The 16348-nt window shown below is 47.4% G+C and overlaps 1 protein-coding gene across 2 annotated transcripts in view; it reads right to left on the reverse strand.

The window, feature by feature from the left end:
- The window catches only part of cpt1ab (carnitine palmitoyltransferase 1Ab (liver)), a 60739-nt gene that overhangs the window by 24253 nt on the left and 20138 nt on the right, over positions 1-16348 (reverse strand). For both annotated transcript variants that reach the window (XM_060838701.1, XM_060838702.1), the window contains exons 6-8: positions 7634-7771; positions 6820-6897; positions 2399-2506 (exon numbers count right to left, since the gene is read on the reverse strand). In XM_060838701.1, coding sequence (XP_060694684.1) covers positions 2399-2506; positions 6820-6897; positions 7634-7771 — 324 coding nt within the window. The remainder of the gene's footprint in view (positions 1-2398; positions 2507-6819; positions 6898-7633; positions 7772-16348) is intronic.

The following is a 16348-nucleotide window of genomic DNA, read 5'->3' on the forward strand; positions in this document are numbered from 1 at the left end:
CGATTTATTTATAAACTGACAGATGATGATAAGGTGAAACACAACCAGGTAACTGAACCAAGACAGTGACAACGATTCCTTACTGCCTGGGTCTCAATTTGGGGTGACAATTGTACAGAGAGTCCCAATCAGATACATGTGACCTCGCAGCCCTCTCGAACCTTCTCAAATATTGCCCCCAGCCCTATCGCCAATCTGGGCTGGGGTCAGTGAAGATCTCCGAGGAGGCCGTGACCCTCTCATTCCCACTGCAGTTCCTTGAAGCAATGCCCTACCCCCGCGCCATCTCTTTCCTTCCCACTCTGTTGGCGCAATTCCCTCCCCCGCTGTGAGCCCCCCTCCAGTGAGACCCCTTCCCTCACTCAGTGACCCCATTTCCTGTGTAACACCCACAGTGAGACTCATCCCTCCCTCCTCAGTGACCTCCCTCCCCCACTCAGCGCCCCCCGACTCCTACTTCAGTGACCCTCCCCAACCACTTCTGATCTTCCCCTCAGTGAGCTCCTCCCCCCAACTGTTAGCCCCCTCCCCCCTCTGTAGACCCTGTTCACCTCAATGAGATGCCCCTCTCCCCTCAGTGACTTCCTCCCTCTCAGTGACCCCCTCCCCCCCTATTGAGACACCCCTCCCCCCTCAGTGACCCCTCTTCCCCCTTGATTGAGATGCCCCTCCCCTCTCAGTGGCCCTTCCCTTCAATGACACCCCTCAGTGAGTCCCTTCCCCACTCTTTGAGACCACCCTCAGCGATCCCCCACCCTTCAGTGACCCCACCTCCCCTCAGTGAGACTCCCCCCTCAGTTGCTGCCCCTCCCTCAGTGACGTTCTCTCCCACAGTGACACCATTCCCCCCAGCCCCCCCGCCTCCCACCGCCTCCTATGCGGCTCTTACCTGTGTGGAGCCCAGCGATGCGTGTTGTGTTAAACAGCCGCTCAAACTGCCAAGAGCAGAGAGGGACTGTCGCCTCCCTCAGGTAGACCTGTGTCGCAGCAAGATCCCCGCAACAAGGACAGGGGGCACCAGTGGTGAGGGGTAGGAGAGAGAGACAGAGAGAGAGAGAGAGAGAGAAGGTTCCAATTCAAGACGGGGAGAGGAAGGAAAGGAGATAGAGGGAGAAGGACAGAACAGAGACAGCAAATCAGCCTGGAGGTGAAATCATTGGGAGAGAGTTCAACATTGTGCAGACAGTCAGCTTTGTAACTCTGCCGAGCCTGGGTTTGTTCATCACTCATACAGGGGCAGTGCTGGGGGACAAGGTACAGGAGAGCTGGAGGAAGTGGGGGGGGTGGGGGAGGGGCGGAGGAAACCAGTGGGCTGTGGGGTAATCAAGTGAGAGAGATAGAGGACAAAGGGGGGCAGTGAGGGAGAGAGAGGGTGGAATGGGGGAAGAGAGACAGAGGGAGATAATGGGAGAGAGGGGGAAAAATGGGCGAGGGGGGGGGAAGAGGAAAGGGAGAGAGAGGAATGGGAGACAAATGGAGGAATAGGAGAAAGAGAAAGAGGAATGGGAAGGAATGGGAGAGATGGGGGGAGGAATTGGAGGGGGAGGAATAGGAGGATGGGGAGAGGATTGGGAGAGAGAGGCAATTGCACAACATTCAGTCGCTCGGTGTTTGATTACTGTTGATGACTGATTGTCCTGTCCTGGGTATGGACACAGAGAAAATTAGATATATTGTAGGCACTGCCGGGAGGCAAAGCTGCAGCATGGAGCAGACATTTGAAAGCACTGAGGAATTAAACCTGTTGCACTCCTGTAAACTAGTGTAAGCTTTGCAAAGATCTGAGATCAGGTATACAGCTCAGAGGAAATGAAAAGTACAGAGCAGGAGTGAAAAAGAGAAAGAATGAGAGAGAAAGAGAAAGGGGAGATCAAGAGACAGAAAAAGAAAGGGAGATGGAGAGGGAGAATGAGAGACAGCAAGAGAAACAAAAGAGGGGAAGAGAAAGAGAAAATATGACAAAAATAATAAGACAGGGAGGGAGAACAAAAAAGGGACAGAGAAGGAGAAAGAAAGAGAGAGAACAAAAATAAGATAGAGTGAAAATGAGAGGGAAAGAAAATAAAAGTGAGAATGAGAAGAGGGTGGCAGAGAATGGGGACAAACAGAAGTCAGATATGCAAGGAGATGGCAGGGGAGAAATGAGTGAGGGGTGAGTGCTCTATAGTTTGGGAGGGAGAAGGTAATAGTGAAGGGTAGAAATGAGAGTGATACTGGTGCAGGGGATAATGCCAGGGGTAGACAGAGAGAGTATAGGAGTGGGTGAATGAGTGAGTGAGTGTGTGAGGACTGTTGTAGTTAGGGAGGAAGTTTAATTGGGAGGGAGCATGGAGATGTAATGTAGGGGACAGGGAAGGGCCGATGAGCGATAAGCGAGAAAGGATCGGAGGGTACATACTGGGCGAATCTCCTCCCGGTCGAGTTTCCGCCGGTACAGCAACATGGCATGAATGGTGTTCCCAGCTCGAGCTGCCTGCTTTGTTGTTGGAACAATGTACAAATAATCCTGAAAAAAACCACAAAGAGTTACTGGCTACAGGCATGTACACAGGCACTAATGCACATAAACACATATACACACAGGCGGACACACACAGATTCTCTCACGCACATGTAGATACTAACACATTCTCACAACCATGTACACACTAACGCACACTCACACTAACACACACACACTCACACACGTAGGCACTAACACACATTCTCACAACCATGTACGCGCTAACACACACATTTTCTCACACACGTCAGCACAAACACTCACACACAAACACTCACACACAAACACAGACTCTCCCATGCACATGTAGTCACTAACACACATTCTCACAAACGTGTACGCACTAACACTCACATTCTCTCACACATATGTCAGCACAACACTCACATTAACAGACACACACATGTAGGTACTAACACTCACACTAACACACACATTCTCCTACACAAACATCAGCATTAACACTCACACTCGTAGGCACTAACATTAAAACTAACACACACACACACTTACTTACACTAACATACACATAGGCACTAGCATTCACAGATAGGAACCATCACTCTCACACATCCGTTCACAAACACCTGTCACACTCGATCTACTCGATGGACCGCAGGGTGTTCTTGGGTAAGACAAAGGTGATCAACACCTCCTGGTGCTCAAACGTAGCAAACCTGGCGAGATACTGCTCCCCGGACCCAGAACATCTAACGGTGAACTGCCATCCATACTTCCTACTGCAGGAATTTATTTCTGTTATCCTGATAGTAGTTTACATCCCACCCCATGTGGGAGTGAAGAGTAGACTTAATGATGGGCGGCACAGTGGCACAGTGGTTAGCACTGCTGCCTCACAGCGCCTGAGACCCGGGTTCAATTCCCGACTCAGGCGACAGACCGTGTGGAGTTTGCACGTTCTCCCCGTGTCTGCGTGGGTTTCCTTCGGGTGCTCCAGTTTCCTCCCACAGTCCAAAGATGTGCAGGTCAGGTGAATTGGCCACGCTAAATTGCCCGTAGTGTTAGGTAAGGGTAAATGTAAGTAATCTAATCTAATCTAAAAAAAATGTATACTGCCACAAATAGTCTTGAGACAGAATACCCTGAAGCCTTGTGCATCATAGTTGGTTACTTCAACCAGGTCAACCTCAAGAGTGCATTATCAAGATTACATCAATATCTCCTGTGCATAGAGGTCCAAACACCCTGACCATTGCTACACAACCATCAAAGATGCCTACCGTCCCATCCCCTGCCACATTTTGGTGAATCAGACCATAAGGCTATATTCCAACTCCCAGCTTACAAGCAGAAATTGGAGCATGAGGATCCAGTACAGAAGGTTGTACAATGCTGGTCTGACTTAATGGATGAGCTGCTTGAGACTGGTCCATATTCAAGAACTCAGTGGTCAACCTAAATGAGTTTACCACTACTGTCACAGACTTCATCAGCAAGTGTGTAGAGGACTGCATACCAAAGAGGTTAATCTGAGCTTTCCCCATGGATGAACCAGACGTCCATGTCTGAGACGTCAAGTCTGGTGACCCTGACCTATACAGGAAATCTAGGTACGATCTTCGCAAAGCTAAAGACGCCAAGAGACAATGTCAGACTGAAATAGTTTCCCAGGCTAACCACACAAACACGTATCGACTATAGCAAGGCTTACACAATTTAACTGACTACAAAACGAAGTTGAGTAGAATCGCTGACAACAATGCATCTCTCTCCGATGAGCTCAATATATTCTTTGTTCATTTTAAATAGAAGGTCAGTGAAATGATGTCACCTGCACAGAGAGTCCCAGGGGCACCTGTACCCACAGTCCATGCTACAAACATCTGATCGGCAGCATGATGGCTCAGTAGTTAGCACCTGGGTTCAATTCCAGCCTCGGGCGACTGACTGTGTGGAGTTTGCACGTCCTCCCCGTGTCTGCGTGGGTTTCCTCCAGTGACTCCGGTTTCCTCCCACAATCCAAGGATGTGCAGGTTTGGTGAATTGGCCATGCTAAACTGCCTGCAGTGTTCACGGATGTGTAGGTTAGGTGCATTAGTCAGAGGAAACGTAGAGTAACTTGGTAGGGTGGGAGTCTCTTCGGAGGGCCTGTGTGGACTTGGGCCAAAGTGGCCTGTTATCACAGTGTAGGGATTCCATGATTGTTGAGTGTGAATCCATGAACAGCGACTGACCTGGACTGAGTCCCCAGCTCTGCACTCAGATCCTGCGCAGAACTCACTGGTAGGAGTATTTGCAAACATCTTTAACCTTTCCTTACTCCGATGTGATATTCCCACCTGCTTCAAGAAGACCACGATCATCTCGGTGCCAAAGAAAAATCAGGCAATGTGCCTTAATGGCTGGCATTCGGTGGCTCTGACACTGGTCATTTTAAGTCCTTCAAGAGGACTTGACACACATCAAGATTGCCTTGGTCCACTACAATTTGCCTACCGGCACAATAGATCCATGCAGGACACTATCTCCATGGCCCTACACACATCCCTGGTATATCTGGATAACAAGTACAGTTATGTCAGAGTCCTATTTATTCACTTCAGCTCTGCCTTCAATGCCATAAATCCAATCAATCTCACCTCCAAGCTCTAAGACCTAGGACCCCACTCCCCCCTCTGCAACTGATTTCCTGACCCACTGACAGCAGTCAATAAGGATAAGCAACAACTCCTCCACACCAGCACCCCGCAAGGCTGTGTACTCAGTCCTCATTATACTCCTTATATGCACACCACTATGTGGCCAAATTGAACTCTAGCTCCATTTCCAAATTTGCTGACACCACCATAGTGGATCGGATCTCAAATAATGACAAGATACAGTAAAGGAAAAGAGGTAGAGAGCTTAGTGGCATGGCTTAAAGACAACAATCTCTCCATCAATGTCAGCCAAACAAAGGAGCTAGTCATTGACTTCAGCATGGCATTAACAGGCCCATATGCTCAGACAGGTTGATGTTAAGAAGAAGGATGTGCTGGAAATTTTGAAAAACACAAGGATGGGTAAGTCCCCTGGGCCAGATGGGATATACCTAAGGTTACTACGACAAGCAAGGGAAGAGATTGCAGCACTTTTGGCGATGATCTTTGCGTCCTCACTGTCCACTGGAGATGATTGGAGAGTGGCAAATGTTATTCCCTTGTTCAAGAAAGGGATAACACTGGGAATTACAGAGAGACAGGGTTTATGATTATTTGGAAAAATATAGTTTGATTAGAGATAGTCAGCATGACTTTGTGAGGGGCAGGTCACGCCTCACAAACCTCATCAACTTATTTGAGGATGTGACAAAACACATTGATGAAGGTAGAGCAGTAGATATGATGTATATAGATTTTAGAAAGGTGTTTGATAAGGTTTCCCATGGTAGGCTCATTCAGAAAGTAGGAGGCATGAGATACAGGGAAATGTGGTTGTCTGGATGCAGAACTGGCTGACCCATAGAAGACAGAGGATGGTGATGGATGGAAAGTATTCAGCCTGCAGCTCAATAACCAGTGGTGTTCTGCAGGGATTTGTTCTGGGACCTCTGTTCTTTGCAATTGTTATAAATGACTTGGACACAGAAGTGGAAGGGTGGGTTAGTAAGTTTCCGATGACATGAAGGTTGGTGGAGTTCTGAATAGTACGGAGGGCTGTTGTTGGTTGCAGTGGGACATTGACAGGATTCAGACCTGGGCTGAGAAGTGGCAGATGGAGTTCAACCTGAAAAAGTGTGAAATGTTTCATTTTAGAAGTTCGAATTTGAATGCAGATTATAGGATTAAAAGCAGGATTCTTGGCACCATGGGGGAATAGTGGGATCTTAAGGTCTATATCCAGAGATCCCTCAAAGGTCTATCACTCACTTGCACACACTAACACAAACTATCATTTTTACACACATACTATCACTCACATGCACACTAACACAAACACACAATTACAACTTTCACATTTCATGCACACAGACTCATCTCACAGACTCACTTATGCATGTACTAACACACACACACACACACACACACACACACACACACACACACACACACACACACACACACACACACATAATTGTTGACAGATTCACACACACAGACAGAGATAGAGACAGATTTACACTCAGACACATACCAACACATGCACTCACACACCTACAATCTCACAGTGATAGACGCACTGACCCACACACACACACAACTCTCAGTTATATACCCACACATTCACTCATACAAACACATACTCATACCTATCCACATGCAAACATATTCACAGAATCAGATGCACATAGATATACATGTACCAGCTAGACTCACCATTGCATAGTAATTGCTGTTCACCATGATTGGTCCACGTCCTCGCAAGTAGACATACTCCTCCCACCAATCACTGACCTGTCCAAGCAGGGTCAAAGCAGACAGGGTTACAGATCACTGCCCTACACTTTTATTACAGTGCCTAACCTCTTACCCTGACCTCTGACCCACAGGATCCAGACACTGAGCAGCCTCAGGTACCTCATCCTGATCCTGACCCCAGCTGTGGCTGACTGAGAGGATGAGGGGAAGGTGGTTTCACAGGGACCCAAAAGCACCAGCACCCAGCGCTGGGCAGGAGGTACCAACTCCAACCCACACTGACTGCAGGTGTGTGTGTGCGTGTGTGTGTGTGTGTGTATAGAGAGAAGGGGGAAGGGGTGGGGGTGGAGGAGAACAACAGAAGACAACAAAGAAAGAATTGACAAAGGACAATGGCTGTTGGAGTGAGTTACAGGGAGGGAAGAAAGGGAGTGTCAGGGAGGTTCTGCTCCTCTTTACAGACGTTTGGACTGTACAGTCTGAGAACCAATGGACTGTGGCCATTCACAGCTCGAACTGCTTCAGGAACAGGTATCAGCTCATGCTCACCATGTCACAGCAGCTTGCTGGGTGGGGGGGATGGTGGTAGAGAACGCAATGGGAAATGCCGGAGCTGAGCTGAGGAATGGGCACTGGGTCTTCAGGAAGGGGCTGCCTGCTCCCTCTGGTGGGGGACTGTGGCTTTCCAAGCGCAGTCACCCAGAGCCCCGAGCCGGGGCTTGGGGACCAATAACTCGAGTACCTGACCCACATACACGCTGCATTCACTCACATAGTTGGTGGCCCACCATGATTTCAGCTTCAGGTACCACTGCAGCCTTGGCGCTGTGTTCAGCTCAAAGTCCCGGGCGAGGGCCTGCATCCGCTTGAATTTCTCCTCATCCAGAAGTGGCTGCACTGACTCCAGGTACTGGAGAGAGCAAAAGAGCAAGTCAACCGCAGCAAATCCTATCCACATCACTTCCCAGTAATACATCCCCACCTTACTGCCTTGGCGTCACTGGTGATCCACAGAGGACCTCTGCTGGGATCACTGGGAAATCAGCTATAATCTGTGCTGGGATCACTGGTGATCACCTGATGAGCAGTGCTGGGATCATGGCTGATACCTCTGTGTTCTCTGTGAGGATCACTCACAATCACACTGTGATGCCTGCTAGGATCTCTCACGATCCTGCTGTGATCTCTGCTGGGATCACTGACCATCACTATGTGATCTCCGCTGGAATCACTGATGATCCCTCTGTATTCTCTGTTGGGATCATCAGCCATCACAGTGATCTCTGCTGGGATTACTGGTAATCTTATTATATTGTTTCCATTACAGAGTGTGCAGCCACCCCACCGTCCCTAAACATACAGACAGGCAGGACCTATTGCAGACGGTGGGAGGGGTGGGGGGGCAGATATTTTAATATGGTCATGGGCATCAGTGGCTGGGACAGTATTTACTGCCCGAACCTAATTACACTGAGGCTGATTAAATGATCAACCACATTGCTGTGGGAGTGGAGTCACATGTAGACCTGACAGGGTAATGACGGCCACTGTGGATGACAGCGGTGTCCGAACCATTTCCCGCATCTCTTCCCTTCCCTCCCACAAGAATGACAGGATCCCCCTTGACCTCATCTACCAGCCCAGCAGCATCCACGTCCTAAGGATCATTCGTAACTATTTCCATCATCAGACACACGTTCCCCTCCCCTCCCTTGTCAGCATTCTGCAGGGACTATTTCTTCTGGGACACCTCAGTCCGCTCCTCCTCTGTTCCCAACACCTACACCAGCCAGACAATGTGGTACTGAACCCTGCTCCATCCACACACATACTCTAATACTCTATCACACACACAGCGCTTTGCAGGATCAGGAAGGAGATCACATTCGGAGTGAGACACAGGGAATGTGTAGGCACTGTGGGAATTCGGTGCAGATGGGACGAGGTTTTCTTTTGCCTGGTCATTTGATTCCTACTTTCTCCAGGCTAAATTGAAGCCCAGGAATGGGTACTCAGCAGTGAAGAAAGAGTGACACCACAGGAAAACTGTAATGGACCAGTACCTGGTGCTATGATGTTGTGGCCATAACAGAGACATGGGTTTCTCAGGGGCAGGAATGGTTGCTGGACGTTCCAGGGTTTAGAGCATTTAAAAAGAATAGGGAGGGGGGAGAAAGAGGAGGGGGTGTAGCACCACTAATCAGAGAGAGTATCACAGCTACAGAAGCTTCCATTGTCGAGGAAGATCTGCCTACCGAGTCAGTATGGGTGGAAATTAGGAACAGCAAGGGAGCAGTCACCTCGTTAGGGGTTTACTAAAGGCCCCCCAATAGCAGCAAGGAGATTGAAGAAAGCATAGGTCGGCAGATTTTGGAAAAGTGTGGACATAGTAGGCTTGTTGTAATGGGTGACTTTAACTTTCCCAATATTGATTGGAACATCCTTCGAGCAGAAGATTTGAATGGAGCTGTTTCTGTAAGGTGTGTTCAGGAGGGTTTCCTAGCTCAGTACGTTGACAGGCCGACGAGGGGGGAGGCCATTCTAGACTTGGTGCTCGGAAAAGAGCCGGGGCAGGTATCAGATCTTGTGGTGGGAGAGCATTTTGGTGATAGTGACCACAACTGCCTCACATTCTACATAGCTATGGAGAAGGAGAGGATTAGGCAAAATGGGAGGATATTTAATTGGGGAAGAGGAAACTATGATGCGATTAGACATGAGTTAGGAAGCATGGACTGGGAGCAATTGTTCCATGGTAAAGGCACTGTAGACATGTGGGGACTGTTTAAGGAACGGTTGTTGCAAGTGATGAATAAATATGTCTCTCTGAGACAGGCAAGAAGTGGTAATATAAAGGAACCTTGGATGACGAGAGTGATGGAGCTTCTCATCAAAAAGAAGAAGGTAGCTTACATAAGGTGGAGGAAGCTAGGGTCAAGCTCACCTCTAGAGGATTCCAGGCAGGCAAGGAAGGAGCTCAAAAATGGTTGAGGAGAGCCAGGAGGGGGCACGAGAAAGGCTTGGCAGAACGGATTAGGGAGAACACAAAGGCATTTTACACTTGTGAGGAATAAGAGAATGGTCAAAGAAAGAGTAGGGCAATCAGGGATAGCATAGGGAACTTGTGTGTGGAGTCTGAGGAGGTAGGGGAAGCCCTAAATGAGTTTTTTTTGCTTCTGTCTTTACAAAAGAAACAAACTTTGTAGTGAATGAAACCTTTGAAGAGCAGGTATGCATGCTGAAATGGATAGAGATAGAGGAAGCTGATGTGCTGAAAATTTTGTCAAACATTAAGATTGACAAGTTGCCAGGCCCGGACCAGATTTGTCCTCGGCTGCTTTGAGAAACGAGAAATGTAATTGCTTTGCCACTTGCGAAGATCTTTGCATCCTCGCTCTCCACTGGAGTCGTACCTGAGGACTGGAGACAGGCAAATGTAATTCCTCTCTTCAAGAAAGGAAATAGGGAAATTCCCGGCAATTACAAACCAGTAAGTCTCACGTCTGTCATCGGCAAAGTGTTAGAAAGGATTCTGAGGGATAGGATTTATGACCATCTGGAAGAGCATGGCTTGATTAAATGCAGTCAACACGGCTTTGTGAGGGGCAGGTCATGCCTCATAAACCTTATCGAGTTCTTTGAGGATGTGACTAGAAAAGTTGATGAGGGTCGAGCTGTGGAAGTGGTGTATATGGGCTTCAGCAAGGCATTTGATAAGGTTCCCCATGGTAGACTCATTCAGAAGGTCAGGAGGAATGGGATACAGGGGAACTTAGCTGTCTGGATACAGAATTGGCTGGCCAACAGAAGACAGCGAGTGGTAGTAGAAGGAAAATATTCTGCCTGGAAGTCTGTGGTGAGTGGTGTTCCACACGGCTCTGTCCTTGGGCCTCTATTGTTTGTAATTTTTATTAATGAGGGGATTGAAGGATGGGTCAGCAAGTTTGCAGAAGACACAAAGGTTGGAGGTATCGTTGACAGTATAGAGGGCTGTCGTAGGCTGCAGCGGGACATTGACAGGATGCAGAAATGGGCTGAGAGGTGGCAGATGGATTTCAACCTGGATAAATACGAGGTGATGCATTTTGGAAGGTCGAATTTGAAAGCTGAGTACAGGATTAAGGATAGCATTCTTGGCAGTGTGGAGGAACAGAGGCATCTTGTTGTGCAGGTACATAGATCCTTTAAAGTAGTTACCCATGTGGGCAGGATTGTTAAGAAAGCATATGGTGTTTTGGCTTTCATTAACAGGGGGATTGAGTTTAAGAGTCCTGAGATCTTGTTGCAGCTCTATAAAACTTTGGTTAGACCACACTTGGAATACTGTGTCCAGTTCTGGTCGCCCTATTATAGGAAAGATGCAGATGCTTTGGAGAGGGTTCAGAGGAGGTTTACCAGGATGCTGCCTGGACTGGAGGGATTATCTTATGAAAAGAGGTTGACTAAGCTCGGACTTTTCTCATTGGAGAAAAGGAGGAGGAGAGGGGACCTAATTGAGGTAAACAAGATAATGAGAGGCATAGATAGAGTTGATAGCCAGAGACTATTTCCCAGGGCAGAAATGGCTAACACGAGGGGTCATGGTTTTAAGCTGGTTGGAGGAAAGTATAGAGGGGAAGTCAGAGGCGGGTCCTTTACACAGAGAGTTGTGAGAGCATGGAATGCGTTGCTAGCAGCAGTTATGGAAGTAAGGTCATTGGAGACATTTAACAGACTGCTGGACACGCATATGGTCACAGAAATTTGAGGGTGCATACATGAGGATCAATGGTCGGCACAACATCGTGGGCTGAAGGGCCTGTTCTGTGCTGTACTGTTCTATGTTCTATGTTCATTGGGTGATACGTAGCAATCTTTCTGGTTACTTTCTGATTGAAGGGAAAGAGAAGAAATATTTACAGGTGACAAACTAAAAAACGAATTAAAAGCTGACTAAACCAAATGGAGGTGATGGGCCAGGCAATGTGTTGTGACTGCATGATGTAGGAGCTGTGGATCTGTTGTGGGTTTTTTTAGATTAGATTCCCTACAGTGTGGAAACAGGCCCTTCAACCCAACCAGTCCACACCGATCCTCTGAAGAGTAACCCACCCAGACCTATTTCCCTCTGACTAATGCACCTTACACTACGGGCAATTTAGCATGGCCAATTCACCTGGCCTGCACATCTTCGGACTGTGGGAGGAAACCGGAGCACCCGGAGGAAACCCACGCAGACACGGGGAGAATGTGCAAACTTCACACAGACAGTCGCCTGAGGCTGGAATCGAACCTGGGACCCTGGTGCTGTGAGGTAGCAGTGCTAACCACTGAGCCACCATGCCCCCCCTCTTAGTTCATAGTGACCATCTTTGCAACAAGTGAAGGAAGCTGTAATACTGCTCCATCTACACACGTGATGCCCACTGCCGGACACTGTGATACTGAGACCCATTCCATCCACACAGCATACATTTAGTTGCTTGAGGAACTCCGCCTCAGAGTTGGTGAGCTGGAGTCTGAACTTCAAACACTGCGTCACATCAGGGAGGGGAAGAGTCACCTGGAGGAAGTTACATCCCTTACTTTAACTACCCCAACATTAGTCAGTGGTCAGGGACAGCAGGGTGTAACTATGAGTGAGGTAGTTGGAGGGATCCAGGAGGTAGTGCTGAAGGAGCATCAGCCCTTGAGCTTGTCTAACAGGTTTGAGATTCTTGCTCCCCACATGGATGACAGCAGGAGCAGGAGGATGAGCAAACCGACCATAGCACCGTGGTATAGGGAGCCATTCTGTAGGTGATTGAAAAGAGAAATTTGGTTGTAATTGGGGATAGTATGGTCAAGGGAACAGGCACTGTTCGTTTAGGGCAGGATCGAGATCAGGATCATTGCCTGCTTTGTGCCTTTTCGGTTCAGGATATCTAATCTGGGCTGCAGAAGAACTTGGAGTGGGAATGGAAAGGATCCAGTAGTTGTAGGTACCAATGAAATAGGTAGAAAGACAAAGGTTTCTGCTGACGAAATATGAGCAGCTAGGGGCTAAATCAAAAAGCAGAACGAAAAGGTGATTACTACCTGAGCCACAAGTAAATTGGCACAGGGTCAGCAAGATTAAAGGGGTAAACATAAGGCTCAAAGATTGGTGTGGGACAAATGGGTTCAAATTCATGAGACAGGCACAAGGCCTGGGCAGATGAGCAGAGGGTGGGCCTCTGGGTTGTCTTGTTCATTAAAAAATGGAATTAAATCGATAGCAAGAAATGATATAGAGTTGGAAAGTGTAGAATACGGATGGGTAGAGTGAGGAACTGCATTGGAAAAAATGCCTTCCAGCATGGAGTCACGTACAGAGCCCCTAGACTTGGTCAGGATGTAGGGCAAAGGATAAATCAGGCAATCGAAAGACACTATTACAGTAATCATGTGGGACTTCCAATATGGTGGATTTGTAAAAATCAGATGGATACCATATACAGTCGCAAGAAAACTAATTTTTGGAATGTCTACGAGGTTTTTTTTTCCCTGGAGCAGCTTATGGCAGAGCCCACTATAGAACAGGCAATTCTGGATTTGATGATGTGTAATGAAGCAGATTTGATCAGGGAGCTTAAGGTGAAGGAACCTCTAAGGGGCAGTGAACACATGGTAGAATTTATCCCGCAGTTTGAGAGGAGGAAGACTGAATCAGAAGTATTATAATTACGTAAAGGTAGCTACAAAGACATGAGGGAGGAGCTGGCCAGTGTTGATCAGAAGGGGGGGTCTAGCAGGGAAGATGGTGGAGCAGCAATGGCAGGGGTTTCTGGGACAAATTTAGGAGGGACAGCAAAGATTCATTCCAAGGAAGAAGAAACGTATTTAAGGGGAGGACCAGGTTGAAAAAGCTTACAACGTGGTGAACGTTAGTCGGAGGCCAGAGAATTGGGAAATGTTTAAAAACCAGCAGAGGACAATTTAAAAAGAGGGGAGAAGGTGAAATATAAGGGTAAGTTGGCTAGTAATGTCATAGAATATATAATTTAATAGTTATATAATAGTAATATAATAAAGGGAGACAATGGCCTAGTGGTATTATCACTGGACTGTTAACCCAGACACCCATAATGCTCCAGAGACCCAGGTCCAAATCCTGCCACAGCAGACGGTGGAATTTGAATTCAGTAAGTATCTGGAATTAAGAGTCAAATGATGACCATGAATTCCTTGTTGATTTTTCAGGGAAAATAACCCATCTGGTTCACTAATGTTCTTTAGGGAAGGAAACTGCCATCCTGAACTGGTCTGGCCTACATGTGACTCCAGACCCATAGCAATATGGTTGACACTTAACTGCCCTCTGGGCAATTAGGGATGGTCAATAAATACTGGCCTAACCAGCCAGGCCCTCATCCCATGAATTAATATTTTAAAAAACTGTAAAAGCTTTTTTTAAATAGAGGCAAGAGGGGACAGTGGACGGCTGGAAAATGAGACTGAAGAAGTAGTGATGGGGTCTGGGTGGGTTACTCTTCGGCGGGTCGGTGTGGACTGGTTGGGCGGAAGGGCCTGTTTCCACACTGTAGGGAATCTAATCTAATCTAAAAAATGGCAGAGAAATTGATTATATATTTTGCATCAGTCTTCATGATGGAAGATACCAGTAGCATACCAGAACTTCAAGAGAGTCAGGAGGCAGAGTTGAGTATAGTGCTCTCATTAAGGAGAAGGTGCTGAGGTAGCTAGAAGATCTAAAGGTGGATAAATCACCTGGACCAGATGGACTACACCCCAAAGTCCATGTTGAGTGGTGAGCTGTCAGGAATCAATATAGTCAGGGAGGGTGCCAGAGGACCATGGAAAATAGCTAATATAACACTCCTGTTTAAGAAGGGAGGGAGGCAGAAGACAGAAAATTATGGGCCAATTAACCCAAATTCAGTCATCAGTAAGATATTAGAGTCCATTATTAAAGTTGAGATGGCAGAGTATTTAAAAATAAATCATAAAATAGGATGGCGACAGCTTGGTCAAGGGTTCATCACACTTAACAAAACAGTAAGAGTTCTTTGAGGAGGTAATACGTGAGTTAGATGAAGGAGAGCCACTGGACATGGTCTATTTGAATTTCTAGAAGCCTTTCAACAAGGTAATGCACACGAAATAAGACCCCATGGTATTAGGAGCAAGGAACTGGTATGGATAAAGGGTTGGCTGACTGGCAAAAGGCAGAGAGCAGTGATAAAAGGATCCTTCTCGGGATGCATTTGGTGACTAGTGGAATTCCGTAGGGGTCTGTGTTGGGACACAACTATTCACATAATATATTAATGATCTGGATAAAGGAACTGGAGAGTGTTGTTGCTAAATTTGCAGATGACACAAAGGCAAATGGAGGAACAGATAGCATTGGGGGAAGCAAGGTGACTGCAGAAGCGACAGGCTCGGAGAGTGGCAGATGAAACATAATGTGGGCAAGTGTGAACTTATGCATTTCAGTAGAAAGATCAGAGGTGTGGACTGTTTTCGAAGGGTTTTAGAAATCTGAAGCACCAAGACACTTGTGAGTCCTAGTTCAGAATTCTCTTAAAAGTTAACATGCTGAGGTTATATAAGATTCTGGTCAGACCACACCTTGTGAGCAGCTTTGTGCCCCATATGTAAGGAATGATATGCTGGCATTGGACAGGATCCAAAGGAGGTTTACAAGAATGGTGATGAAGGGCTTATTATATGAGGAGCTGCTGAGAACTTTGGGTCTGTACTTGAGCAAGATTAGAGCATGATTAGATTAGATTAGATTAGATTCCCCACAGTGTGGATACAAGCCCTTCAGCCCAACCAATCCACACTGACCCTCCGGAGAGCCACCCACCCAGACCCATTTCTCTCTGACTAATCCACCTAACACTATGGGCACTTTAGCATGGCCAGTTCACCTGATCTGCACATCTTTGGACTGTGGGAGGAAAATCGGAGCACCCGGAGGAAACCCGCGCAGACACGAGGAGAATGTGCAAACTCCACACAGTCGCCCGAGGCTGGGATCGAACCTGGGACCCTGGTGCTGTGAGGCAGCAGTGCTAATCACTGAGCCACCATGTCCCCAAAAGAGGAGGGGCATCTGACTGAAACTCACAGAATACTGCGAGTACTGATAGAGGGGATGTGAAAGGGCACAGCCTTGCAACGAATGCAAGACCCTTTAGAACAGAGGTAAGAAGGAATTTCTTCAGTCGGTGGTTGGTAAATCTGTGGAACTCATTACTGCAATGGCAATGGAGGCCAAGTCACTGAGTATATTTATGACAGATTAGATAGTTTGTTGATTAATAAGAGGATCAAAGGTTATGGGGAGAAGGCAGGAGAATGGGGTTGGAAAGCCTTCATTAAATGGCAGAGCAAACCTGATGGAGCAGATGGCCTAATTTTATTGTTGTATCTTATGAGCCATCCACACACGCAGTGCCCTGTGCTGGTCACTGTAATACTGAATGCTGCTCCAACCTCACACACAGTGCCCAGTGCT

Source organism: Hemiscyllium ocellatum, chromosome 18 (genome assembly GCF_020745735.1).
Source record: "Hemiscyllium ocellatum isolate sHemOce1 chromosome 18, sHemOce1.pat.X.cur, whole genome shotgun sequence".
NCBI lineage: Eukaryota > Metazoa > Chordata > Chondrichthyes > Orectolobiformes > Hemiscylliidae > Hemiscyllium > Hemiscyllium ocellatum.